This window comes from Oryx dammah, unplaced genomic scaffold, assembly GCF_014754425.2.
Source record: "Oryx dammah isolate SB20612 unplaced genomic scaffold, SCBI_Odam_1.1 HiC_scaffold_26, whole genome shotgun sequence".
NCBI lineage: Eukaryota > Metazoa > Chordata > Mammalia > Artiodactyla > Bovidae > Oryx > Oryx dammah.
Window position 1 is genome coordinate 82,136,047 of NW_024070210.1, and position 27,927 is coordinate 82,163,973.

At 38.4% G+C, this 27,927-nt stretch overlaps 1 protein-coding gene across 6 annotated transcripts in view; it reads left to right on the forward strand.

The window, feature by feature from the left end:
- LOC120853514 (unconventional myosin-IXa) overlaps positions 1-27,710 on the forward strand; it is a 181,066-nt gene extending 153,356 nt beyond the window's left edge. For all 6 annotated transcript variants that reach the window (XM_040227410.1, XM_040227412.1, XM_040227411.1 and 3 more), the window contains 3 exons: positions 19,239-19,441; positions 21,954-22,096; positions 22,774-27,710. In XM_040227410.1, the coding sequence (XP_040083344.1) occupies positions 19,239-19,441; positions 21,954-22,096; positions 22,774-23,237 (810 nt within the window). In that variant the 3' untranslated portion in view covers positions 23,238-27,710. The remainder of the gene's footprint in view (positions 1-19,238; positions 19,442-21,953; positions 22,097-22,773) is intronic.
- The last annotated feature ends 217 nt before the right edge of the window (positions 27,711-27,927 follow it).

Sequence of the window (27,927 nt, forward strand, 5' to 3'; positions counted from 1 at the left end):
CCCACTTGCGTATTATGCATCCTATTGCGTATGCATCTAGCTGTAGAACAGGTGTTGGGCCCAGACTTAGAATCTAAGACTATGTCTCGTATGTATTCGGTATTCATTAAGCAACTACGGGATTGAATCTGAGAACTGAATCTAGGAGAGAGAGAGATTTTTAGAATATTCACTGCTGCTGCTGCTGCTAAGTCACTTCAGTCATGTCCAACTTTGTGTGCAACCCCATAGACGGCAGCCCACCAGGCTCTGCCGTCCCTGGGATTCTCCAGGCAAGAACACTGGAGTGGGTTGCCATTTCCTTCTCCAGTGCGTGAAAGTAAAAAGTGAAAGTGAAGTCACTCAGTCCTGTCTGACTTTTCGCAACCCCATGGACTGCAGCCTACCAGGCTCCTCCATCCATGGGATTTTCCAGGCAAGAGTACTGGAGTGGGGTGCCATTGCCTTCTCCAGAATATTCACTACAAGTAAACTAATCAAAGTCAGTAGTATTCATGTCTTCGTAGGTGGAAAAGTTGCTATTCTATAATTAAATACAGTAGTGACTTTTCTTAAGTGAAATGAAGTGAATTTGTATGTTATTGCTAATGTGAAAAGTCACTTGGGTTGGGTGTTGAAAGATGAGAAATAATTTAACAAATGGAGAGAAGAAAGGGGAATGACAATTCCAGAGGCAGAGAAGCACGAAACAGATATGACTACCTTGTATGGCTAGAACTGGGCAGGTGGTGTGGATGTGGCAGAAGAATTTGGAAAGTTAGACTGAAGCCAGATTTGCAGCATTAAAAATTTCGAATTCTCTGATTTTGAAGCCCTGGAAGCTACGGAAAGCTTTTGAAGTAGGGGAACGTTACCATCAATTCGTTTTGAAAAACAACTGTAGCATTTTAAAGAAGAAAGGATTAGAGATGGGCAAGACTAGCAGCCTTTATCAGTTAGGAGACTTGTAGATAATCATATGTGCCTTCACTAAAATAGGTTGAATCCTGATCATTTCATTTTGAAATGTTTTCTGCTACCATGTCCTTTCCATGTAATTAGATTTGTGTAGTATAAGCTAGGCTGTTCCCATACTAGGATTTCAGAATATGATGTGCTCACAGTCTATCTAGTTATGTCTTATATAACAAATGAGGTGTTTTTGTAACTTACTTATAATTCTAAGCATAAATATTGATTTAATATTATTTATGCTAATATGAAGAATAGAATTTGAAATAACATTGACTAATCTGTCAAACCATGTCACAGATTATCCTGTTGAAAGATGTTACAGAAGTTTCCACAGCCAAACAAAGTTTGGGATATAATATGTATCACTTCTAAAACTTTTAACTGTAGAGTACTTTCTTCATAGTGTCTAGTTTAATAAGAGTAGTCTAAAAAAGGCATTTTAAAAACGACATTCTAGTTTTTTAAAATAGTATCAGTTGCTATTTTATGTACTTATTTTGGAATTTTAAAATTGCTCTTAAATCTTCAGGGTTTTCTTGCTGCACTCATAGTAGTTGGCAGTGCTTGTGAATTTTGCATCATCTAGGCTTTCTGAAGAACTTACCTGCATGTCTCTGTTAGAAATTGGCATACCTGCAGTTCTGTGTATCAGGGGAATATACAGGGATAAACTTTGCAATTGACTACACCAAGAGAAGCAAGAAATGCCCTTCCAAAAGTTAAGTGTTAATAATTGAAAAGTTAAGAATCAATTGAAATGTGGCAGCTTTGAAGAGCTCCAAAGGAAAAAGATATTCAGGTGTGGACTTGCCTCTGGCAAGTGTTCCTATCATTTCCTTATGTTAGTGCACAGTGTCTGAGTCTACTCTTCACATTCAGGTGACTTGAGGTAAAAAGAATTAGATCCACAGAATGAAGATTTTCTGAGAATATAGAACTGTTCTTACTGTTTCTGGTACTGACCAGAAGGTATTTTTGTAGTGTTAATCTTTTTTTAAAAAACATAATTGCTATATAACATTGTATTAGTTTTAGATGTAGCACATAAAGATTTGATATATGTATTAATATATATTGTGAAGTGATTATCACAATAAGTTTAGCTAAGCTTTGTCACCACATATAGTTAACAATTTTTTTCTTGTGATAAGAACGTTTAGTATCATGGTTAGATAACACCACAACCAGAAGACCCTGGCTCTTTCTATGCCTCCAGAACCCTCTTTCAGAGATCACGATGGTATAGGCGAGAGGCAGGACTTGAATATCCACATGCAGGAAGCATGTAGCACCCGTGCTGAGGAAAATTTGGCCCAGGACCTCTTCGGCAAAGTAGGCAAGAGGAGAACAGTGTTTGTGCTTTTCTTTCTGTGTGTATTGTGAAAGGAGCATCTCTTTTGAAGCCTTGAAATTGTCTTATTCTCTCAGATGTGGACAAACAGGAAAAAAGATTATGTAGGGAATTCTTTTAGATGGAATTCTTTTAGATAGAATTCCATAGGAGTGGAAGAACCACAGTAATATCTGGCAAGGGTGCTTTTCAAGAAACTGGAAAATTAGGTTTGTGGAATAAAAGGCAGAAGTTATGGAGTAAGGAAATATAAGAATTGTATGATCTTGGCATGGTAGGATTATATGTGAGAGGAGAGAAGATGAAGATTTACAAACAGTAGAGTGAGTGATCCAGGGTGTTGAGTGTCTAGAGAATAGAAAGTAAGGAATATTAGACAAGAATGAGTGATGGTGGCTCCCTGTGCATTTATTTATTTATTTATTTTTGCTGTGAGATCTACCATTTGCATTCTAAAAATTGATTGTTAAATAGTCTCATTTCATTCTTGTATCTCCTTTTTTTTAAAAATTCATATTTAAAGCTTAATACTAGCTCCTTTGTATAATTAAGTTTAGTTGCTCAGTCGTGTCCAACTCTTCGCGATCCCATGGACTGCAGCACGCCAGGCTTCCCTGTCCATCACCAACTCCCAGAGCTTGCTCAAACTCATGTCCATTGAGTTGGTGATGCCATCCAACCATCTCATTCTCTGTCGTCTCCTTCTCCTCTCGCCTTCAATCTTTGCCAGCATCAGGGTCTCTTCCAGTGAGTCGGTTCTTCGCATCAAGTGGCCAAAGTATTGGAGTTTCAGCTTCAGCATCACTCCCTCTGATGAATATTCAGGGCTGATTTCCTTTAGGATGTACTGGTTTGATTTCCTTGCAGTCCAAGGGCCTCTCAAGAGTCTTCTCCAACACCACAGTTCCAAAGCATCAATTCTTTGGCCCTCAGCTTTCTTTATAGTCCAACTCTCACATACATACATGACTACCAGAAAAACCATAGCTTTGACTAGGACGGACCTTTGTCAGAAAAGTAATGTCTCTGCTTTTTAATACGCTGTCTAGGTTGGTCATAGCTTTTCTTCCAAGGAGGAAGCGTCTTTTAATTTCATGGCTGCAGTCACCATCTGCAGCAATTTTGGAGCCCAGGAAAATAAAGTCTCTCACTGTTTCCATTGTTTCCCCATCTATTTGCCATGAGGTGATGGGACTGGATGCCATGATCTTCGTTTTTTGAATGTTGAGTTTTAAGCCAACTTTTTCACTCTCCTCTTTCACTTTTGGATAATAACCATTCTGACAGGTGTGAGGTGATACCTCACTGTAGTTTTGACTTGCATTTCTCTGAGGATAGTGATGTCCTGCATCTTTTCTTGAGTCTTTGGGCCATCTATATTTTGTCTTTGGAAAAAACGTCTATGTGGGTGCTCTGCTCATTTTTTAATTAGGTTGTTTGTTGTTTGAAGTTGAGTTGTATGAGTTCTTTGAGTATTTTGGATATTAACTCCTTGTTAGATATATAATTTGCAAATATCTTCTCACATTCATTAGGCTACCTTTTAATTTTGTTGATAACTTCCTTTGCTGTACAAAAGCTTTTTATTTTGATGTAGTCCCAGTTGTTTATTTTTGCTTTTGTTTCCCTTGCCTGAGGAGACATATCCAAAAAAATATTAACATCAATGTCAAAGAGTGTACTGCCTATGTTTTCTTCTAGGAGTTTCAGGTCTTACTTTTAAGGCTTTAAAGCATTTTGTATTTATTTTTGTATATGGTTTGAGAAAGTTTTTTTCTTTTGCATATAGCTGTCCAGTTGTCCCAACAATTTATTGAAGAAGCTATCTTTTCCTCTTGTATATCCTTGCTTTCTTTGTGTAGATTAATTAACTATAAGCATGAGTTTATTTCTGGGTACTCTATATCTGTTCTATTGATCTATATGTCTGTTTTACAGTACCAAACTGTTTTGGTCACTGTAGCTTTGCAGTAAATTTTGAAATTAGGGAATGTGATACTTCCAGTTTTGTTTTTCTTTCTCAAGATTGGTTTGGCTTTTGGAATATTCTGTGTTTTCATACAGATTTTAGACTTAGTTCTAGTTATGTGAAAAATTTCTTAGGTCTTTTGATAGGGATTATCTTGAATCTGTAGATTGCCTTGGATAGTGTGGTGATATTAACAATATAAATTCTTCCAGTCCATGAACATGGTATTTAGTTTGCCAAAAAGTTCTTTGGTTTTTTTAAGTAAAAATAAAAGACACATCTTTAATTTTCACCAAAAACTTTATTGAACAACACATTTACCATTTTGTTCTGCTACTTTCTGCCATTTTACAGGCAACTTCATAATTCCATCTTGCCAAAACTTGTTATCTTCTTGAGCAAAGATTCCAGATGTTTTTCATGAAGTGCTGCCTTCAGTTGGTCTAATTGGGAGTAGTACTTGTTGGAATTAATGGTTTTCTAGAAGGAGTCCAATACAGAGCACTCCCTTCCAGTCCCCCTATATACACTACATCACTTTCTTTGGATGAAGACCAGCATTTGGTATGGTGGTGGTGGTTCATGTCACTTGCTCCACAAACTCTTCCATCCCACATTATTGTACAGTATACACATCATCCATCACATCACATCCATCACAATTTGTTTTAAAAACTACATATTTTCTTTATGTTTCAGAAGAGAATTGCATGCAGAAATATAGTCAAGAAGCGTTTTTTGTTTTTTTTTTTTTGCTTAACTTATGTGGAATGCAACATCAAAGTGATTTGCCAAGCTGGTGCAAATGATTTCCAGTGTTTGATTTAGATATTTGAGTATGTCAGCTATCTCCTGCATGGTATAACTTGATTATTCTCAATTAATGTGTCTGATCACTGTCAACTTCAACTGGTCTACCTGACTATGGAGCTTAACTGCCCTTTCAGATGAAAAATGTTATCAGCTCCACCTTTTCTACAAAAATGGAAACAAATACATAATGGGAAGTGGAAAAGGATACATCTTAAGGGGAAAAAATAGGAACAAAATGAAAAAGGGGAGTAAAAGGAAAACAGACTGAAGTGGCTACCCAAGAAACTAAAAACACTCACCTTAGGGTAACACAGAAACTGAAATCAAATGTGACCAAATTAATATAATTTATCAAGTCAGTGGGCCCTATATTGTACATCTTGTAAAATCTAGAATTATTTTTAAATCAGTTTTTTAGACTTTTAATTTTATATTGGAGTATAGCTGATTAACAATGCTGTGATAGTTTCAAGTGAACAGCAGAGGGACTCAGCTATGCATATACATGTATCTATTTTCCCCCCAACTCACCTCCCATCCAGGCTGCCACATAACATTGAGCAGAGTTCTCTGTGCTATACAGTAAGACTGTATTGTCTATCCATGTAAAATACAGCAGTGTATATATGTTGCATTTTTTAAAATGCACTCTTTTAGAGCTCTAAATACATATGTTCTGGTTTTTTCTTTCTTCTCCCAGTGTGTTATGTGTTTAGTTACTCAATCATGTCCAACTCTTTGCAACCCCGTGGACTATAGCCCACCAGGCTCCTCTGTCCATTGGGATTCTTCAGGCAAGGATACTGGAGTGTGTTGCCATGCCCTCCTCCAGGGGAACTTCCCAAGCCAGGGATCGAACCCAGGTCTCCCCCTTTGCAGGTGGATTCTTTACCATCTGAGCCACCAGGGAAGCCCCCCAGTGTATATAGTGAGATTTAATTGACATATAACATTGTGTAAGTTTAAGGTGTACAGTGTGATGATTTGATATATGTATATATTATGAAATGATTATAATGAGATTAGTTAACATATTCATTACTTCATATAGTTGCTTCTTTCTTTTTTTCATTTTTGCTGTTGACAACATTTGAGATTTATTCTGTTAGCAGCATTTAAATATGCAGTACAGTATTGTTAACTATAGTCAACATGCTGTACATTATATTCCCAGAACTTATTCATCTTATAACTGGAAATTTGTACCCTTTGACCACTGTCACCCATTTTCCCCTGGAAACCACCAATCTACTCTGTTTCCATCAGTTCAATTATAAGTATTTTTTTAAGAAGAAGGGAAAAAAAAGAAGAAGGGAATTCCACCTCCTCTCATTTTGAAAGGGTGAAATCAAGTGCTAGTTTATTTTTCTTTACAAACTGAAAATAGTTAACTCTCCATAAGCATAGTAATGTCTTACACCGGATCCTTGATCTTGGCTTTCTGTCATAATTACTTTTCCTAGTAACTGTTGATAAGAGGTTGGAAATCTGAATATTTGTATGATATTATATCATGGATTAGTGAGACTTTAGACTTAATACTCATCAACACTTAAAAATAACTGTAGTTAAAAATCTTAATTTTAGAAATAGTTTTTCTTTAAAGTTTAAGCTGAAAAGTCACTGGGATAACTGTTCAGAAAAGGATTTACAATATGTTTTTATAGATCTTTCAGTAAGTGTGGTAAAGTATACATTGTTCATGAACTATGTGATCAATCAAAACCAATGAAATCCCTTTTATGATAGAAAAATATACTCTGATCTTGGAGTAGATGAGGTTTTTCTATTATATAAAACCATTAAAACTTGACAGGTTCATTGGCATAGTTATCAAGTTATGCATGACAAAATGATGATAGCAAAGCAAAAGGGAAATAATATACCTTAGGAAATATTTACTATAAATAAATAGGAGAAAGACCAGCTATATAGTGGAAAATGAACAAAGGTTACTATAAACCACATCTTGGGGTGTTAACTGCTCTTTCCAGAGAGTCTAGGAGGTCAAATCTGTTTTTATCATCAGTTCAGTTCATTTCAGTTCAGTCGCTCAGTCGTGTCCGACTCTTTGCGACCCCATGAATCGCAGCACGCCAGGCCTCCCTGTCCATCACCAACTCCCGGAGTTCACTCAGATTCACGTCCATCGAGTCAATGATGCCATCCAGCCATCTCATCCTCTGTCGTCCCCTTCTCCTCCTGCCCTCAATCCCTCCCAGCATCAGAGTCTTTTCCAATGAGTCAACTCTTTGCATGAGGTGGCCAAAGTACTAGAGTTTCAGCTTTAGCATCATTCCTTCCAAAGAAATCCCAGGGTTGATCTCCTTCAGAATGGACTGGTTGGATCTCCTTGCAGTCCAAGGGACTCTCAAGAATCTTCTCCAACACCACACTTCAAAAGCATCAATTCTTCGGCGCTCAGCCTTCTTCACAGTCCAACTCTCACATCCATACATGATCACAGGAAAAACCATAGCCTTGACTAGATGGACCTTTGTTGGCAAAGTAATGTCTCTGCTTTTGAATATACTATCTAGGTTGGTCATAACTTTTCTTCTAAGGAGTAAGCGTCTTTTAATTTCATGGCTGCAATCACCATCTGCAGTGATTTTGGAGCCCAAAAAAATAAAGTCTGACACTGCTTCCACTGTTTCCCCATCTATTTCCCATGAAGTGATGAGACCGGATGCCATGATCTTCGTTTTTTTGAATGTTGAGCTTTAGGCCAACTTTTTCACTCTCCACTTTCACTTTCATCAAGAGGCTTTTTAGCTTCTCTTCACTTTCTGCCATAAGGGTGGTGTCATCTGCATATCTGAGGTGATTGATATTTCTCCTGGCAATCTTGATTCCAGCCTGTGTTTCTTCCAGTCCAGTGTTTCTCATGATGTACTCTGCATAGAAGTTAAATAAGCAGGGTGACAATATACAGCCTTGACGTACTCCTTTTTCTATTTGGAACCAGTCTGTTGTTCCATGTTGAGTTCTAACTGTTGCTTCCTGACCTGCATACAGATTTCTCAAGAGGCAGGTCAGGTGGTCTGGTATTCCCATCTCTCTCAGAATTTTCCACAGTTTATTGTGATCCACACAGTCAAAAGCTTTGGCATAGTCAACAAAGCAGAAATAGATGTTTTCCTGGAACTCTCTTGCTTTTTTCGATGATCCAGCGGATGTTGGCAATTTGATATCTCTGGTTCCTCTGCCTTTTCTAAAACCAGCTTGAACATCAGGAAGTTCACAGTTCACATATTGCTGAAGCCTGGCTTGGAGAATTTTGAGCATTACTTTACTAGCATGTGAGATGAGTGCAATTGTGCGGTAGTTTGAGCATTCTTTGGCATTGCCTTTCTTTGGGATTGGAATGAAAACTGACCTTTTCCAGTCCTGTGGCCACTGCTCAGTTTTCCAGATTTGCTGGCATATTGAGTGCAGCACTTTCACAGCATCATCTTTCAGGATTTGAAACAGCTCAACTGGAATTCCATCACCTCCACTAACTTTGTTTGTAGCAATGCTTTCCAAGGCCCATTTGACTTCACATTCCAGAATGTCTGGCTCTAGATTAGTGATCACACCATCGTGATTATCTGTTTCGTGAAGATCTTTTTTATACAGTTCTTCTGTGTATTCTTGCCACCTCTTCTTAATATCTTCTGCTTCTGTTAGGTCCATACCATTTCTGTCCTTTATCGAGCCCATCTTTGCATGAAATGTTCCCTTGGTATCTCTGATTTTCTTGAAGAGATCTCTAGTCTTTCCCATTCTGTTGTTTTCCTCTATTTCTTTGCATTGATCGCTGAAGAAGGCTTTCTTATCTCTTCTTGCTATTCTTTGGAACTCTGCATTCAGATGCTTATATCTTTCCTTTTCTCCTTTGCTTTTCTCCTCCCTTCTTTCCACAGCTATTTGTAAGGCCTCCCCAGACAACCATTTTGCTATTTTGCATTTCTTTTCCATGGGGATGGTCTTGATCCCTGTCTCCTGTACAATGTCACGAACCTCATTCCATAGTTCATCAGGCACTCTGTCTATCAGATCTAGGCCCTTAAATCTATTTCTCACTTCCACCGTATAATCATAAGGGATTTGATTTAGGTCATACCTGAATGGCCTAGCAGTTTTCCCTACTTTCTTCAATTTGAGTCTGAATTTGGTAATAAGGAGTTCATGATCTGAGCCACAGTCAGCTCCTGGTCTTGTTTTTGTTGACAGTATAGAGCTTCTCCATCTTTGGCTGCAAAGAATATAATCCATCTGATTTTGGTGTTGACCATCTGGTGATGTCCATGTGTGTTTTTATCATAATGCAGAGTAAATATTTGCCTTTTTCTGTCTGTTGAGTGTAAAAGAGCAATTATGAGTAAAAACACTCAAAAAGAATATATAATAAATGTTGCTACAAAAAAAAAACTCATTAAAAAACTGATTTGTGCTTATTATGGAAAAGTTGGAAGGTACAGAAAAGTATGGAGAATAAAGGATATTATTCCACTTGGGAAATACCTTAATATATTTGCAGATTTTAAGAGAACCTGTGATATACTTGTTTATGGCCTAGTTCTTACTTAACACAGTATTAACATTTTCCCATGTTTCTAAAAGCTCTATGTAATTAACTAAAATTTACTTTCTCTGACCTTGTAAGAGAACTCTGTGCTGTAGGAGTTCTTTGTTAATCTTTATTTAATGCTATCTTAAGAGAGATCATACCTAGAAAGATTGTTTGATTTTCTTCATCTCTGTTAAGTAATTCTTAACTAACCCATTGTGAGGTACTTAGGTGGACAGGTGATGGTATGAACTCAGAACACAGGCAGCTGTTTTATTGAATACTGGGAAGTGAATACTAGGGATAAGCTCAGATTTTTTCCAGCTCCCTGAGCCTTTTATATCACATAAAGTTTTAGTTGTTCATTTGGCTTCATTAAAATAGTCAAAATCATATGTAATGAGATGTCTTGGAGTTTATAATGTGATCCTGACTAGTAATAATGGACTTTAACACTCAAAACCCTATTCTCTACCTCCATTCCACAATGCTGTCTTATCTGGAGTCATCCTTTGTTAAATTGGCAGACTGATTTTTTTTTTAATTGGAAGCTGATTACTTTACAATATTGTGATGGTTTTTGCCATATATAGACATGAATCAGCCACAAGTCCATATGTGTCCCCTCATCCTGAGCACACCCCGCCCCCCCAACCTCCCTCCTCACCCTATCCCTTTGGCTTGTCCCAGTGCACTGGCTTTGAGTGCCTTGCTTCATGCATTGAACTTGGACTGGTCATCTATTTTACATATGATAATATACATGTTTCAATGCTATTCTCTCAAATCATCCCACCCTCGCCTTCTCCCACGTAGTCCAAAAGTCTCTTCTTTACATTTGTGTCTCTTTTGCCATCTTGTATATATGGTCGTTGTTACTATCTTTCTAAATTCCATATATATGCATTAATATACTGTATTGGTGTTATCTTTCTGTATACTTCTGTATATTTCACTGTGTATAATGGCCTCCAGTTTCATCCACCTCATTAGAACTGACTCAAATGTATTCTTTTTTATAGCTAAGTAATATTCCATTTTGTATATGTACCACAACTTCCTTATCCATTTGTCTGCCAATGGACATCTAGGTTGCTTCCACGTCCTAGCTATTGTAAACAGTACTGCAATGAACATTGAATACATGTGCCTCTTTCAGTTCTGGTTTCCTCCGTATGTGTGCCCAGCAGCAGGATTGCTGGGTCGCATGGCAGTTCTGTTTCCAGTTTTTTAAGGAATCTCCACACTGTTCTCCATAGTGGCTATACTAGTTTGCATTCCCACCAATGGTGTAAGAGGGTTCCCTTTTCTCCACACCCTCTCTAGCCTTTATTGTTTGTAGACTTTTTTGATGGCAGCCATTCTGACTGGCATGAGTTGTACCTCATTGTGGTTTTGATTTGCATTTATCTGTTAATGAGTTATGTTGAGCATCTTTTCATGTGTTTCTTAGCCATCTCCAGTGAACTCCATGGCAGCCCGCACTAGTATACTTGCCTGGAGAAACCCTGTGGACAGAGGAGCCTGGTGGACTACAGTCCTTGGGGTCACAAAGAGTCGGACACGACTGAGCAACAAAGCACATTAGCCATCATATGTCTTCTTTGGAGAAATGTCTGTTCGGTTCTTTGGCCCACTTTTTGATTGGATCATTCATTTATCTGGTATTGATCTGCATGAGCTGCTTGTATATTTTGGAGATTAATTCTTTATCAGTTGTTTCATTTGCTATTATTTTCTCCCATTCTGAAGGCTGCCTTTTTTTTACCTTGATCATAGTTTCCTTCATTGCACAAAAACTTTCAAGTTTAATTAGGTCCCATTTGTTTATTTTTGTTTTTATTTCCATTACTCTGGGAGGTGGATCATAGAGGATCTTGCTGTGATTTATGTCAAAGAGTGTTCTGCCTATGTTTTCTTCTAAGAGTTTTATAGTTTCTGGTCTTATATTTAGATCTTTAATCCATTTGGAGTTTATTTTTGTGTATGGTGATAGACAGTATTCTGGGTTCATTCTTTTACAGGTGGTTGACCAGTTTTCCTATTACCACTTGTTAAAGAGATTGTCTTTTCTCCATTGTATATTTTTGTCACCTTTGTCAAAGATAAGGTGTCCATAGGTTTGTGGATTTATCTCTGGGTTTTCTGTTTTGTTCTGTTGATCTATATTTCTGTCTTTGTGCCAGTACCACACTGTCTTGATGACTGTAGCTTTGTAGTATAGTTTGAAGTCAGGAAGGTTGATTCCTCCAGTTCCATTTTTCTTTTTCAAGATTGCTTTGTCTGTTTGAGGTTTTTTTGTGTTTCCATACATGTGATGAAATTTGATTCTTTGTTTTGAGGGCTTTCATAACATATTCCTCACTTCTTGATCCCAGAACTAAAAGTGGAATAGCAATCTTGTCATCCTCCTGATTTTCATCCTGTTGCATGTTTTAGTGGGCATACGTTTGGAAGAATGAGCCTGAATGTCTTTAGAACTACCCTCCACTTTCACCTTGTCATTTGGGCTAGCTCGGCAGTTTCTGTTTCTGAGACAGATCTTCTCAAAAGAGTTTCTGTTTCTGAGACAGATCTTCTCAAAAGATAGTACTATTTTGCATAAATAACTAGCTTTGAAGAGGAACTGGCTTTATTGAGAAATATGACACATATAAAAAAGCATGGAGATATATATACATGTCTTAATGAATTATGAGCATCCATGTACCACCCTTAGGTCAAGATACAGAACCCCCAGAAGCTCTTATCTTTCTCTTTCCAATCACAATCCTTTCTCTCCCCACAAAGTAAGCAATAATCTGAGTATTATGTGTAATCACTTACTCTTGTTTCTTTGTTGTTTTCCCACTAAAGTGTGTATCCCTGAGCACTATAGTTCTGTTTTTGAGCTTTATATAAATGGACTCATATAATAGGTATTTTATATCTGATTTATTTCACTTAACCTTATATGTGTAAGACTTGTCCATATTATTGTGTTTCATTATAGCACATACTTGTTACTGTAATAGTATTTTAGTGTATGCGTATACCAGTTAATCCATTCTAGTGTTGATGGACATTTGGCTTGTGTTTGGGGGAATTATGAATAATGCTTCTATGAACATTCTGATACATATAATTTTGATGGTGACATGGATGTATTTTTGTGGGGGTTATACAGGAGTGCAATTACTGGGTCACAGGATATATATATATATATATATATTTTTTTTTTTTTTTCATCCTGAGTCCATAATGCCAAACTTTTTTCCAAAATAGTTGTATTGTACTAGCAATGTATGAGAGTTCCCAATTGCTTCACTACCTTCCCAGCTCTTATATTGCCAGATTCTTTAATTTTAGCCATTTTAATGGATGTATCGTTAGTTCAGTTCAGTTCAGTCACTCAGTAGTGTCCAACTCTTTGTGACCCTATGAACTGCAGCACACCAGGCCTCCCTGTCCATCACCAGCTCACGGAGTCCACCCAAACCCATGTCCATCGAGTTGATGATGCCATCCAACCATCTCATCCTCGGTCGTCCCCTTTTCCTCCTGACCTCAATCTTTCCCAGCATCAGGGTCTTTTCCAATGAGTCAGCTCTTCACATCAGGTGGCCAAAGTATTGGAATTTCAGCTTCAACATCAGTCCTTCCAATGAACACCCAGGACTGATCTTTAGGATTGACTGGTTGGATCTCCTTGCAGTCCAAGGGACTCTCAAGAGTCTTCTCCAACACCACAGTTCAAAAGCATCAGTTCTCTGGGGCTCAGCTTTCTTTATAGTCCCTCTCACATTCATACATGATGACTGGCAAAACCATAGCCTTGACTAGACAGACCTTTGTTGGCAAAGTAATGTCTCTGCTTTTCAATATGCTGTCTAGATTGGTCATAACTTTCCTTCCAAGGAATAAGCGTCTTTTAATTTCATTGCTGCAATCACCATCTGCAGTGATTTTGTATCATTAGGGTTTCATTTTAAATTTCTGTGTTGTGACTCTTATGTGCTTAAGCACTTTTTCCATAAGTATGTTGGCAGTTTGGACATCTTCTTTGATGGAGGACCTGTTCACAACTCTTGTTCATTTTTCTGATGGGGTTGTCTGCCTTCTTCTGATTTGAAAGAGTTCTTAATGGATTCTGGATATAAGCCCTTTATTGATTACTTCCATTGCATAATTTCTTCTTCCACTATTAAAAGTGTCTTTCATTGAACAGGATGTTCTTAATTTTAATGTAGCCTAACTTACCAATTTTTTTCTTTAGATTAGTACTTTTAGGGTCATGTTTAAGAACTTTTTTTACAATCTTAAGTTATGAAGATAATCTTTATTATTATCATGTACAAGCTTTATTGTTTTGCCTTTCACATTTAAGTGTATAATCCACCTGAAAATATTTTTGTATGTGATATAATGTAGGGAGTGGTCTTTATATTCATGGATCTCTTTCTAGTCTATTTTGACTATCTTTGTATCAACACCACTATTTCAATTAGTATAGCTTTCCAAAAATACCTGCTAGAACAAGTCACTCTGCCTTCTTCAGTAGTGGCTCTGTATATATTGCCATATAAATTATAGAATCAGCTTCACAAAAATTGTCTTGGGATTTTTATTAGATTGATTTGTAGTATGTTTAGAATTTTTGCACCTGTGTTTGAGTAAAATTGTCCCTTAACAGACTTTCCTTTTAATGTCCTATGTATTAATATCTAGTTTATGCTGGCCTCTAAAAATGAGTTGGAGAGTAGTCCTTTTTTATAATTTTTGTTTATTTATGGATGTGCTGGGTCTTCATTGCTGTGTGGCTTTTCTTTCTCTAGTTGTGGCAAGAAGGAGAGTAGTCCTTATTTTTAATTCTGTGGAAGAATTTGTGTTTTATTTCTTCTTGTTTACTGGTGAAATCATCTAAGCTTCCAGTTTTCTCTCTATAAAGATTTTATTTATAGATTAAGTTTATTAAATTAATCAAACTTTTTTATTTCCTTGACAGTATTAGTTATTTGGACTTTTGTAGAAATTTCTCCACTTTGTATAAAATTTCAGATTTATTAACATAGAGTTGTTCATAGTAGCCTATTATCTTTTTCATGTCTGCTAGATTTGGATAATGCCCCCCTTTTCATTCCTGCTTTTGGTTATTTGTGATTTCTTTCTTTCTTATCAATTTTGCCAGCATTTAAAATTCTTTATTAGTTGTTTCAAAGAGCTGCGTTTGCCTTTGGTCCTCTTTTTTCTATTGTCTATTTACTCTTTATTTCCTTTTTTTCTCCTTGGGTTTATTTTGTTCTTCTTTCCCCAGTTTTCTAAAATAGGTACCTTTTTTCTAAAGTTTTCTAAAGTAGTTACCTTTTTAATTTTTAACCTTTTTTTTCTAATGTATAGAAAAGCTTATAATTTTAAGATCAACAGGGTTAAACTGTATCCCACAGATTTTTATATTGTTGTTTAGTTCAAAGACTTTTTAAATTCTTGTTGTGATTTCTTTTTTGGCTATGGGTAGTTTAGAAGTCTATTTCCTTTCCTTTTTTAAAATTTTATTCAAGTATAGTTGATTTACAGTGTTGTGTTAATTTCTGCCATACGGCAGAATGACTCACTTATACACATATATCATTCTCATATTCTTTTCCATTGTGGTATTATCACAGAATACTGAATATAGTTCCCTGAGCTATACAGTAGGGCTTTGTTATTTATCCATTCTATATATAATTGTATCTGCTAATCCCAAACTCCTAATCCATCTCTCCCTCACTCTCCCCCTTGGCAACCACAAGTCTGTGCTGTGTGTCTGGTTTCTGTTTCGTAGATAAGTTCATTTATGTCATATTTTAGATTCCACATATAAGTGATGTCATATGACATTTGTTTTTCTGTTTCTGACTTATTTCATTTAGTATGATAGTCTCTAGGTCCATCCATCTTGCTGCAAATTCTATTATTTCATATATGTATCACATCTTCTTGATGCATAGATATCTGTTTCTTAAATTCTGCATACATAGGGATTTTTTGTTTTCTCTTTGTAATTGTACTATCAGAAAACTTACTTTAAATTACTTTAAAGGTCAGATAAACTGTTTCAATCCTGGGAAATTTATTATTGTCTTTGCTGTGTGTGCTTTAAAATATCCTGTAGTTGTTAGGTCATGAATTCTGTATGTCTATTAGATAACTTGTGCTTATTAAGTTGTTTAGGTCTGTTACTTTACTGATTTGTGTGTATAGACTTGTTTTCTCTGTGCTGACGTGGTATGTCTTTTACTCCTGCGTTTTTGCTTTCAGCCTTCCTGAATTTTGAATATTTTATATCCATGCCTTGTAAACTTACTATAGTTGAATTTTCTTTTTTTAAAATACAGTCTGATAATCTTCAGGTTTTAACTAAAGCATTTAATCTACTTAATTTAATGTAATCACTGATATATTTGGATTTAAATATACTGTTTTATTTTGTGCTTTCAATTTTTCCTATCTGATATATGTTTTGTTTCTTTCTTGACTGTTTTTGTTCTTTTTTTCCTTTTTCTTTTGACTACATATTGTATTCAATTGTTTCCTTAAAGTTTTATACTTTTTTACTCTTCTTTTAGTTTTCAACCTAAAGATTACAACAGACATCTGTGATTTATCAAAGTCAGTTGGTGCTTTTATTTTTTTCCTAGATGGGGCAAGGTCTTTAATATGCTTTAGCTATTGTATGATATATTGCTGTTGTTGTTATGCAGATATTTTAAACTACCTGTATTTTAAATGCAATACATTATCCTTATGTTTTATGAAAATTCATCTAGCCTTACATCGTTACTGCTCTCACTGCTCTTCATTTCTTTCTCCTTGACTTTTCTCTTCAGGTCATTTTCTGTCTGCCCTTCTTTCAGTGCAGATCTGCTGGTGGCAGATTTCCTATCTGAAAATGTCTTTATTTAAACTTCATTCTTGAAGGCTGCTTTTGCAGTGTATAGAAGTCTAGACAGGCAGTTACTTTTTCCTTTCCTCTTTTCGAAATACTATTTGTTGCTTTCTGACTTCCATTGTTTCTGTTGAAAAGTAAGCCTTGAGTCAAATAGTTGCTTCTTTGTTGCAGACACATTTTTTTTTTCTGACTTCTTTTTAGATTTTCTCTTGCCTTTAATTTTTAGCAGCTGTCTCTAGGTATGGTATGGACTTCTTTTTATTGGACTGGCCAAAAAGTTCACTCGGGCTTTTCCTATAACATCAGATGGAAGGACCCAAATGAACTTTTTGGCCAACCCAATGTTTATCTTTCCTAGAGGTTGAAGATTTTCTGCAGTCAGTAGGGTGATATCTTTAATTGGTTTTGAAAGATGTTCTGCTATTATTTCTTTGGTATTTCTCCTATAGGATCTCTCTTTTCTCCTAGTAGTCTTTTTGCATATGGTAGATCTTTTTATTGTGTCTTTATCTTCTTTATTGAATTTTTGTAGAAAAAAATGTGTTTTGTTTTCTCTGCTTGATTCTTTATATTTTCTTCTGACCTGTTCCAGTCCACTAGTTAAACTATGTCTTTCCATGTCTTTCAGTGTGGTTACTTTAAGTCTGTTCTGAAAGTCACAATATCTGGTGTCATTGAGGGTTTCTGTTGTTTTTACTGGTTTCCATTTACATTGTCTTGTCTCTTTTTGTGCTTAGTTACCTTTTATTGTATGTGAGCAAAGTATTTTTAAAAATTATTTGTAAAAATATTTTGAAACCTAAGATGGTATTACTTTCCTCCAGTGTTTTCATTGTTTTCTGCCAGGTTCTAGGACACTAGTAATCTGAGATTACGTGAATCCAGTTTTAGGGATTACAGGTTTTTTTGAACCATTCAGACAACTTGAAGCTAGCCTGCAGTATCTGCAATGACTATAATAATTTCAGTTTACAAACCTTAGGGGTCTCAGCATCAGGCATGCATGGAGTCCACACTCAATACCCGACTACAGCTCACACCCTTGCCTAGGTCTGGACTATTATTCTTACCAGGGCTTGGCAAATTTTCTATAAAGGACCATAGCCTAAATACTTGAGGCTTTGTGGAACATGGAAGCTGTTGCAACTATCAGTGCTACAGTTATTCTGCAGAAGAGCCATAGACAATGCATGAATTAATAGCAGAAAAGTATTTCAGTAAAGCTTTGTTTACAAAATCTGACATTAGGACACATTTGGCCCAAGGGCCATGTTTTGCTGACTCCTGCTGTAGTCTGTCAGAAGCTCTGTTCAGACTCTCATCTGCCTCTTCTTAAATGTAAAGTAGCTCTGAATACTGGGCCAACCTCTCTTTGGTCTGCCTTGTTAACTCTGTAGTGCCTTCAAGAATCTGTTAGGTTTTTATGTTTGGTCCAGTTGTTCTTAGCAGGAGGTTTAATTGTCATTATCAGAGGCTAAAGTTACATACAAAATAACCAACTAAAACAATGAGATTATTCCCCCTCTGATCTCAAGAAGGAAGTTTCTTGAGTTGTTCTTAGAGAATATCTCTCACTAACACCCTATAATATATAAATGATATTAAAAAAAAAATAAAACTTGAGTTTTAGGACCTGTTTTGTATAGTCTTCCTGTAGAGCAGTGTTGTCCCTCAGAACTTTGTTTGATGATAGGGATGCTCTATTTCTGCACTTTTCCTTGTGGTAGTCACTAACCACCTGTGGCTGTTGAACTTTTGAAATCTGGCTCGGGTGATTGCAGAGCTAAATTTTTACTTCTATTTAATTAAAAAAAGTTTTATGGAGTATACTTGATTTACAATGTTGTGTTAGTTTTAGGTGTACAGTTAAAGTGAATCAGTTATACATATATCCACTCTTTTTAAAGATTTTTTTTTCCCCATATAGGCCATCACAGAGTATTGAGTAGAGTTCCCTGTGCTGTACAGTAGGTCATTATTAGTTATCTGTTTTATATATAGTAGTATGCACACATGCCATATACACATATGTCAATTCCAATCTCCCAATTTATCCCTCCCCCACATCCCATTTAACTTTTAATTAATTAAAATTTAAATAGCCATGTGTGGATATTTAATTTGCAGGATATTTAGTTTTGCAGGAGATAGCTTAAATTAATAGAAGAATCTCATATCATTATAAAGATTAGGATTGATACATATATACCACCATGTGTAAAATAGCTAGTGGGGAAGTTGCTTTATAGCACAGGGAGCTTACTTTGGAGCTCTGTGATAACTTAGAGGGGTAGAAGAGCAGAGGAGGGAGGGAGGTTCAAGAGGAAGGGGAATATATGTATACATATAGCTGATTCACTTCATTGTACAGCAGAAAAAACTAATACAACATTGTAAAACAACTATACCTTAGTCAAAAAAGAGAATCTCATCCCAGTACACGGTGTGTTCTTACGCTCCCACCCACCTACATACCCATTTTCCAGTGCTCTGGCAAGAAATACTTAGCCTAAATGTGTTTGATGGATATGGTATCTCATTAAATATTTTAGATCTCATAGAATGTTTCCACTTATCCCCACCATTCACCAGGTGTGATGGAAATATTACACTTGTTATCCTAACTGGGCCAAGTAAAACTGATGGAGTCACTCCATTTACCTTTAACATGTATTTTTCTTTGCAGGGCAAGGGGCGTCTTCGTCGAGGAAACTATCCATGTCCATCCTCTCCAGCTGTGGTTCGGTTGCCTTCCATGTCTGATGTCACAGAAGAGACCTTGACTAGTGAGGCGGCCCTGGAGACTGACATCACAGAGCAGCAGCAGGCAGCTATGCAGCAGGAGGAGAGAGTCCTGACCGAGCAGATTGAGAATCTGCAGAAAGAGAAGTGAGTCGCCGGAAGGAAAGCGAGCAACCGTTACCTGTTTCCATTTCCTTCCTCCTGTCCTCTGTTTATTCCTCCTTGTTGTGAGTCAGACTCTACATCAGGGTACAGGGGATGTGGAGATGACAAGGACATGCTGTCTGTACTCAGGTAGCAGTATGACAGTTGTCACCTCAGGGAAGGATGCTCGTGAGCTAGGAGATCTGAAGCTGCTATAGTGGAGATTCTCAAAAGGCTGACTGGACAGGGTGGGTCAGTCTTAGCCCAGATTCCTAACAGGTCACCAGTCTTGGTGACAAATTTTTCTTTTAAAGGAGGAATAAAGATTCCCAGGCTAAGATGATTCAGAACTCCATAAAGGAACATTATTATCTGAAGATCAGTATAACCATGGGGTCAGCAACTGGATGGTCAGGGTAAGGCAGCAACTCTTGGAGGTGCTGGGACACCGAGTAAGGAAATTGGTTGCAATTTGGGAGAGAGACAAATAACCTCTGCCATCCCTGGAGCAAGGATGGTAACGGTACTTCTTGGGTATAATGTGAACATCCTGTGGTTCTCTCTGAAGGTACTGTGTACTGGTTGTCAGTGATGACTCAAGTTTTAAGGGATTTTTGTTTGTGAGTTCCAGGATCCCAGGTCTGAGAGCTTGATTCATGAGAGATTATGAGTCTTTTGAAGTACTTTTTTGCTTGTCAGGATTGCTTCTAGAATTTGGACAAGCTGAAAAAGCAGCTAGGGCTCAACTGTGCTGAACATGATAAGGTAAAAATGATCTACTTTGATGAGCAGCTAGCTATTTGATACAAAAATGATCTGAAAAGAGGGGCTAATTCAGCTTTGATGAAAATGGCATTGGAAGTATTGAAGGATGAATAGGAATTTGCCAGGAAGGTGAAAGTCCCAGAGAAAGGAAAATGTATGAACATAGTCTCAGAGATGTGACTGTGCATTGCTTATGACAGCTGTCATTGCAGCAGTGAGTTGTTGGCGAGACTATCCTTACAAAGATTGTCCATGAATCTCAAGCCAGGTATCGGAGGTATTAAAGGATGAACAGTTTAAAGCTGTGGAGAAGGCAATGGCACCGCACTCCAGTACTCTTGCCTGGAAAATCCCATGGATGGAGGACCCTGGTAGGCTGTGGTCCATGGGGTCGCTAAGAGTCGGATACGTCTGAGCGACTTCACTTTCCCTTTTCACTTTCCTGCATTGGAGAAGGAAATGGCAACCCACTCCAGTGTTCTTGCCCGGAGAATCCCAGGGACGGGGGAGCCTAATGGGCTGCCGTCCATGGGGTCGCACAGAGTCGGACACGACTGAAGCGACTTAGTAGCAGCAGCAGCAGCAGAGTGGAAGAGAAGCTAAGAGGGTTCTGAAAAGGAGGAGAATTGATGAAAATGGAGTTACACTTGGAAGGGTAAGGAGGCAGTGGACAGAGTGGAGGAGTGGATCAACAAACTCCAGGGTCTGCCCACTGGGGAAAATTGCCTACATAGAGTAGAGAAAGGTTATTAGGAATTGCAGATGTAAAGGAACTTTGGTGTTAGGGTATTGACATGAGCTTTTAACAAAGATATTGATTAAAATGAATCAGAGTGGTGTCAGGCAGTAGTGAGAAAGTAAGATTAGGAGCCAGGTACCAAAGACTTCAGAGAATGAGGAGGCATGGCTGAGAGGAGGTGAGTGATTGATAAGAAGGAATAGAGAATAGTAGTCTTAAGTGGAGATGGCAAAGGTTTAAAAGGACAGAAGAGATCAGTCTTTTTTATTTCATTTAGGAGATCTAGAGGTCTCTCCTTGGCCAAAGAAGGTAGAGGATATAGAGTGTAGCAGCTAATAAAATTTTGTAGAAAATAGTTTAAGAGCTGGAAGGAATCCTAGAGACCATCTAGTTTAGTCTCTTTGTTTTTGTGGATAAGAAAGTTAAGGTCCATAAAGAGGAAAGTACTTTCCTGATGTATTATGAATGAGTTTAGAGTGAGTTTAGAATCCCAATCTCCTGATTAGCAGCCCAGAGTTCATTTTATCAAAGGATCTTACAGGTTTAGCATCGTCCTCTGCCTCACCCTTAGCCCCATTATAGGTCCCAGCCTTTGCTGTCTTTAACCTTCACTGTGACTGTGACTTGTTGTTCAGTTGCTAAGTCATGTTCAGCTCTTTGCGACCCCATGGACTGCAGCAAGCCAGGCTTCCCTATCCTTCACTATCTCCCTTAGTTTGCTCAAACATATGTCCATTGGGCCCTTGGGCCAAATGTGCCATCCAACCATCCCATCCTCTGTCATCCCCTTCTCTTTCTGCCTTCAATCTTTCCCAGCATCAGGGTCTTTTCCAATGAGTTGGCTCTTCCCATCAGGTATACAGGTCCCTTATCACCACCCTGGAAGGGAACAGTAAGAAATGGGACTGTTTTTGCTACCTAAATTCCTGACATTTACAGAAGGTCTGCTTTCCTGTTGACTTCCTTCCATTTCTTATCAAATGTTAATGATTTCTTGATTGTATCTTACAGGGAAGAACTAACATTTGAGATGCTTGTCCTGGAACCACGTGCCTCTGATGATGAAACCCTTGAGTCTGAGGCCTCCATAGGGACTGCTGATAGCTCAGAAAATTTGAATATTGAGTCTGAAGGTGCCATCTCTGAGAAATCAGGTAAATGAACATGTTAGACCAAAGACTCCAGATTTGTTTTGCAGAGGAGGAATAAGGATTCCCAAGCAAAGACAGTCTCTTTGAAGAAGGCCTTTGACCTTACCTGAAAAGATGACAAAGTCCTAAGGAGCTGAAATATACCAGTCCTCCTGAAACTTCTGTATAAATTGTTCATCAGACCAAGCCTTCAGTGTAACATAGTTCTTTTGTAATGTAATGTTTCCTTGTATTTACCACAGAGGAAAGCCAGCAGTCATAGCTCATGTTGTCTTACTGACTCATGACCCATTTTCTAAGGGTAGGTAGTGGGAGCTGTGCCCTGCTATGAGATGGGACTGGACCCAAGGAAGTCTTTAACTGCCTGCCATGTCTCCGCGAGATGTGGTATTTACTACATATTCTGGCAGTGTTTTAAATGATGGGGATGGTTGTAGACCTCTTCTAATGGCATGGTCCCACTCCAGCTTCCTCAGGGTTAATTCTGAAACTATATGGATGGTGTAGAGATGGGTGGTTAGGTCTTCTTGAGTTGTGACTGTGCCCAAAGCAGGTCACCCTGGACCCTCCAGATCTTAGCCCACCCACTTTCACATGTAAGCAGTGACACCTCTTCATCACACAATGATTTGCTTCAGAGAGAACTGTCATTTACAGCTTTGGTCTCTTTCTTGCATTAGAGAGAAGCTTAGCCCTTATCTCTACGAAGGCAGCTGGCAAGTCTGAACCTTCGAGCAAGTTGCGGAAGCAGCTCAAAAAGCAGCAAGACTCACTGGATTCAGTGGACTCTTCAGTCTCTTCTTTATGTTCATCTGGCACTGCATCTTCTCATGGGACCAGAAGACGATTTCAGATTTATTCCAAATCTCCCTTCTACCGAGCTTCCTCAGCTGGTGAGGCCCTCGGGATGGAAGGGCCATCAGGCCAGACCAAATCCCTGGAAGACAAGCCTCAGTTCATCAGCAGAGGAACCTTCAACCCTGAAAAGGGCAAACAAAAATTAAAGAATGTGAAAAACTCACCTCAGAAAACCAAAGAGACCCCAGAGGGGATAGTTGTGTCTGGCCGCAGGAAAACTGTGGACCCAGACTGCAGCTCGGCCCAACAGCTAGCTCTCTTTGGGAATAATGAGTTTATGGTCTGAACTGGCAGATGTGTGTCCCTTATGGCTACAGAGTGGTAAACACATCTCATCTTGGGGCTTCATCACCTGGTCCACAGCATCCGTCCTGCCTGTGGTCCTGCCTCTTGCCCGAGCATACAACCAAGACCTTGTGGGCTGAGTCCTGGGTGGGCCCCCTGCCGAAGTGGAAAGTCTTCTCTGAAGCCTGCCAGGGATGGTACCAGCTGTGCCTTGGCTGCTGTATCCAGCTAGAGATTTCACTGAACAGAGCGCCCAGCGCCTTGGGATTTGGGTCAGTTGTGGAGGTCTTTGTAGTTGCCTCTCCTCCTTCCCTTTTTCCCTTCCCAGAGGTGAGTGTGGAACTGGGGAGACATTGTGGGCTAGAGGGACCCACTGATTTCTAACATTTGAAGAAAACGTATAAACCTTTCTTAACCATGACAGCAAAATCCTTTGGGTTTATTTTGAGATAGTTAGGAGCTGGTATAGAATATAATTTTCTTCCAAGGATTTGTAAGCAAAAAGCCTAAGCCCTCTATTTTAAGATTTTTGAGAAACACTCCTTGTTATATTCTGGGGAAAGTGAAAAAAAAAAAAGCAGTTGTCTCCATCAAGCCATCAGAGCATGTTTGAGACCTCTGTGGTGATCCAACAAAGAAGAGAAGACCTGTTTTGTTTTTCAACGATGTTTGATGTCATAATAATCAGTGCTGGTTTAACCCCTGGTTAGTTCCTGCCAAATGTATTGCATGGGCCGAAGTTTCAATAGCCATACTGTTCTTATATCCCCTGATCCTAGAATCAGGTTCCTCTAATACTTTTTAAATGTCCCAGAGACATGGTGATCCCTAAACATGAGGGTTTCATTCTAATTTATCCAGGCCTTTCTCTTTGTATAGATTAAACTGAAGACCATATATGAACCTGTTTATCTGCTGGTGGATTTCCACCACGAGCTCACACAAATGATGTGACCACTTAATCACTTCTCCCCAAGCATTCACACATAGCACTGCATGAATAAACATTACAGAAAGCTGCCAAAAAAGAAAAAAAGATAAGTTTTTAATATGACCCATCTAGCTTTTATCTTTTTTTCCTCAGACCATCAGTATTAAATAGATTTAAAAAGAATCAAGGACTACTTGAAGCTATTTTTGTTAATATTCTAGTTACTGAAGTTTACTGTAAATATATATATGTATAGTGTGCATATTTCTTTTTAACTTTATGCTTCCTTCCTCCCCATAGAGTTTCTTCCCACAGATTAAGGGCCATTGGATGTGGTGGTGAGAGCCAGACATCCCTGGGTTGAGGGAAAAGTCAAACCATTTTTCTTACCACTGGGTGTCTCCATGTACCTGAGTTATAAAAGCATTTTAAGCTTCTTAGTGTCTGTGGGATTAGAAGTCTGTTTTTGCTATTTATAATATATGGGAAATGAAACATGATACCCTTTCTTGAGATAAGTATGTGAAAATGTTTCTTTTTTAAAGTTACTAAATGCATCTTGTCTAACTACCACATGCACTGTTCTAAAAAAGAGCCTTTACCATCTGTAACCTGAATTTTGGTTATTTTTCCTTTTCATACTTCTTTGAGATGAAGTTAGAGAAACCTGAGGACTTTCATTAATAAGGCAGAGTCTCTCCTGTTACACAACAGTGAACCTCATGCCACTGCCTCTGTGGCTGCTGCTGAGCCCCAGAGGCCAGATACAGATAGATCCCAAGTGGCAGCTCCAGGTAGCAGGCGGCTTTCCTCTCCCTGGTGGGGTTCAGAAATGACCTCAGGAAAAGGCGTGTTTGTCAATTTCCAGAATGATGATGGTTAGTAACTAAACATGTTCGATTTTATAACCTGCAAACATCTGTCACTTTGTTCATGCTGCCTTGAGGAGTAATAAAGGTAAATAAGGTCTTAAAAAATCTGAATTTCAGATAATCTCCTAGAGCTGAACCCAGCCCCTCAGCATGGTCGTGTCTGCATGGGTGCCCCAGTCCCTGTGCCAGGCGCAGTCTCTCCCATTATTCTTGGGAAGGTGGTTTTCAGCCGATGTTGAGTACTCCTTTCCACTTGTTCCAGGACATTGGTTAAATACCATACAAAAAAAAGCGAGTACCCCTGTTGAGTAGTTTTCTTTGGCCTAGAGGAATGGCCTGGGAAACACATCTTGGCATATTGTCTCCCTTCTAAATCTTTGTGGAGTTTTTGTTTTGTTGCTGTTGTTTTGCAAAATAAGTTTTTGGCAGTTAAAAAAAAAAATAAAAAAAACTACTCATATAGGTCACTTTATAGGAACCAGGTGATGGATGTTAAGAGACTTTATAATTTTTTCTCAGGGACCTAAAACCTGAATTTGGATAACATTAAATAAATATTTGTTTTTCGGTTGCTAGATTTGTGGATTCCTAGTCATTTAACAAGCTGTCAGAATGGAGGGGCGGGGAAAGGGAGCTGCATGGAATGCTAAGAATGGAGAGCCAGGGCGGGACCCTCCCTTTGAAGGGAAGCATGCTGCTGTTCTCTGCAATAATGGGCATTGTTGGCCTGAAAAGATGAAGCCATAACACTTAACAACTGTCAGAACCAAGTGCTGTCTCTCCTCTCCTCTGATCTTAACTGGTCATCTCTGTGGCTCATGTTACGTTACCACAGCTGATGCTGCATTACAATCACTTATAATTAAGATATTTAATATCTGTATGTGTCAAATGTGTGTTTTCTATTTGCTTCTCCTTTGCTCATTTTCTTTGATCTCAGATGCCTCAAAAGAAACCCATATGTGGCAGCATAGAGGCAGCCCCTCATTTGGAGCCCATACTCTAAAATGCAGAGCATTCTCTTCTTACAACACATTCCCAGCCCCAGATACAGCCTAGAGTTTTAATTCTCCCCATTAAAGCCAACGTATCCCTTATCATGGAAAATGTAATGGAAGCAGAGAAGTTTAATTGTAGGGTCAAAGTGTGTATACACAAAATGAAGTAAATACAGAAAGGATTCAGGAAGGTGACTTGCTCCCTTTGTAATGCACTGTGTACTTCCTGCCGTTTTAATTATTTTGCCACTCTGGGTTTCTGTGAATACAGAGCCGGTAAGAGCCCAATGTGAGCTTTGTGGAGGCAGAGGGACCTGAATTCAAGGGGTGGGATATAAGAGCCCTCCCTCCTCATGGGAGTTAGTGGAGACTTCTGTCTTCCATCACAGTAGGGTTGTTTTCACTGTCAAAGATGGAGGGTCCCAGAAACATGCAGAAAACAGGAGCTCCAGCAAGGTTCTGCAGGCCCACTTCAGTGCCTGTGGGCCACATTTTTCTTTTTTAAACTGTAACTAAGGAATGTGTACCTTTCACAAGCACTTTGGTGAACAAGAGAGAAAATATTCTCAGGACGTGTTCAAAGCTCAGAGAGTTTTAATTTAAAAAAGAAACACTCCAGCTGGCTTTCCTCATTCTCCTCTGTCTCATTTTACCCCCTCTTGGTCATTCTGTGTTGACCCACACAACATCATTCTGTGCTGACAGATATGTTTGTCTACCCATAATTGTGAGACAGCTCCCCATAATTCTGTGACAGTTGGCACTGTCCCCCACTACCATGCTAGCCTTGGTAGTAAAGTTCCTTGGTGTTTGTGGGAGTCTTTCTCAGGGCTTCCCAGATGGATCACATGGTAAAGAATCTGCCTGCAGTGTGGGAAACCTGGGTTCGATCCCTGGGTTGGGAAGATGCCCTGGAGAAGGGAATGGCAACTCACCCCAGTATTCTTGCCTGGAGAATTCTACGGACAGAGGCTACAGTCCATGAGGTCTCAAAGAGTCAGACACGACTGAGTGACTAACACTTTCACTTTTCTATCTTTCTATGCCCTTAAAATGCTGTTATCCACTTTTCTCTGGAACTGCTCCCACATTTTATCTGGTGGTAAAGGGCAAAATAGTGACAATGGAGGTGGATCTATTAGGTCTTGTTGGTCTCTTGGTTGAAACTGTTGTCAAAAAAGCCCCACCAAGGGGTCCATCACCTTTCCATCCATACTGAATGTCTATTTATCATCCATCTTAGGTCATGTAAAAGTTGCACCTTTGGAACCAAGTAACTGTATTTACTAAGGGAAAGGTGTGGACTACAGATAAGTATTATATTAATGGATTTAAAGTAATTTATATAAATACACTGAGTGTAAATTTATAAAAGACTATCTATTGTAAAAGGACATAGCCTGTGAAATATATTATCATTTTACTGTTTAACAGAATAATTCTATACAAAGAATGATTTGTCTCACCCACAGAACTGATTACATTCCTGATGCAATCAACAGGCACTTTGTGATTTCCTTTTTTTTTTTTTTTTGGCAGGGGGTGGGGCTGGGGCCATCAGTTGTATAAAGTGCAGTTTGTGCCACTCAAAATATGCACTGTATGGCTACACAAGAGCAGTTTGATGGACAGGTCACTCCATGGCTCATTAAAGAACAAAGCTTCCAGAAGCAGCAATATGTGTGGTTTGTTTTCTGACCATCTTGGCTCCCACCCCAACTCAGTCCAGCCTGAACCCAAGGAACAGCAATGATTTTTGATAAAGTGCTCTTTTTTTTTTTTTTTAAGCAAAGGGCTGAACCCAAATTGATAAAGCACAGAGATGGTAATTATTGGGAACTTAATATAGCTCAAGTGAAGGTGAGATTTCAAGTTGTGAGTTTTCCATAA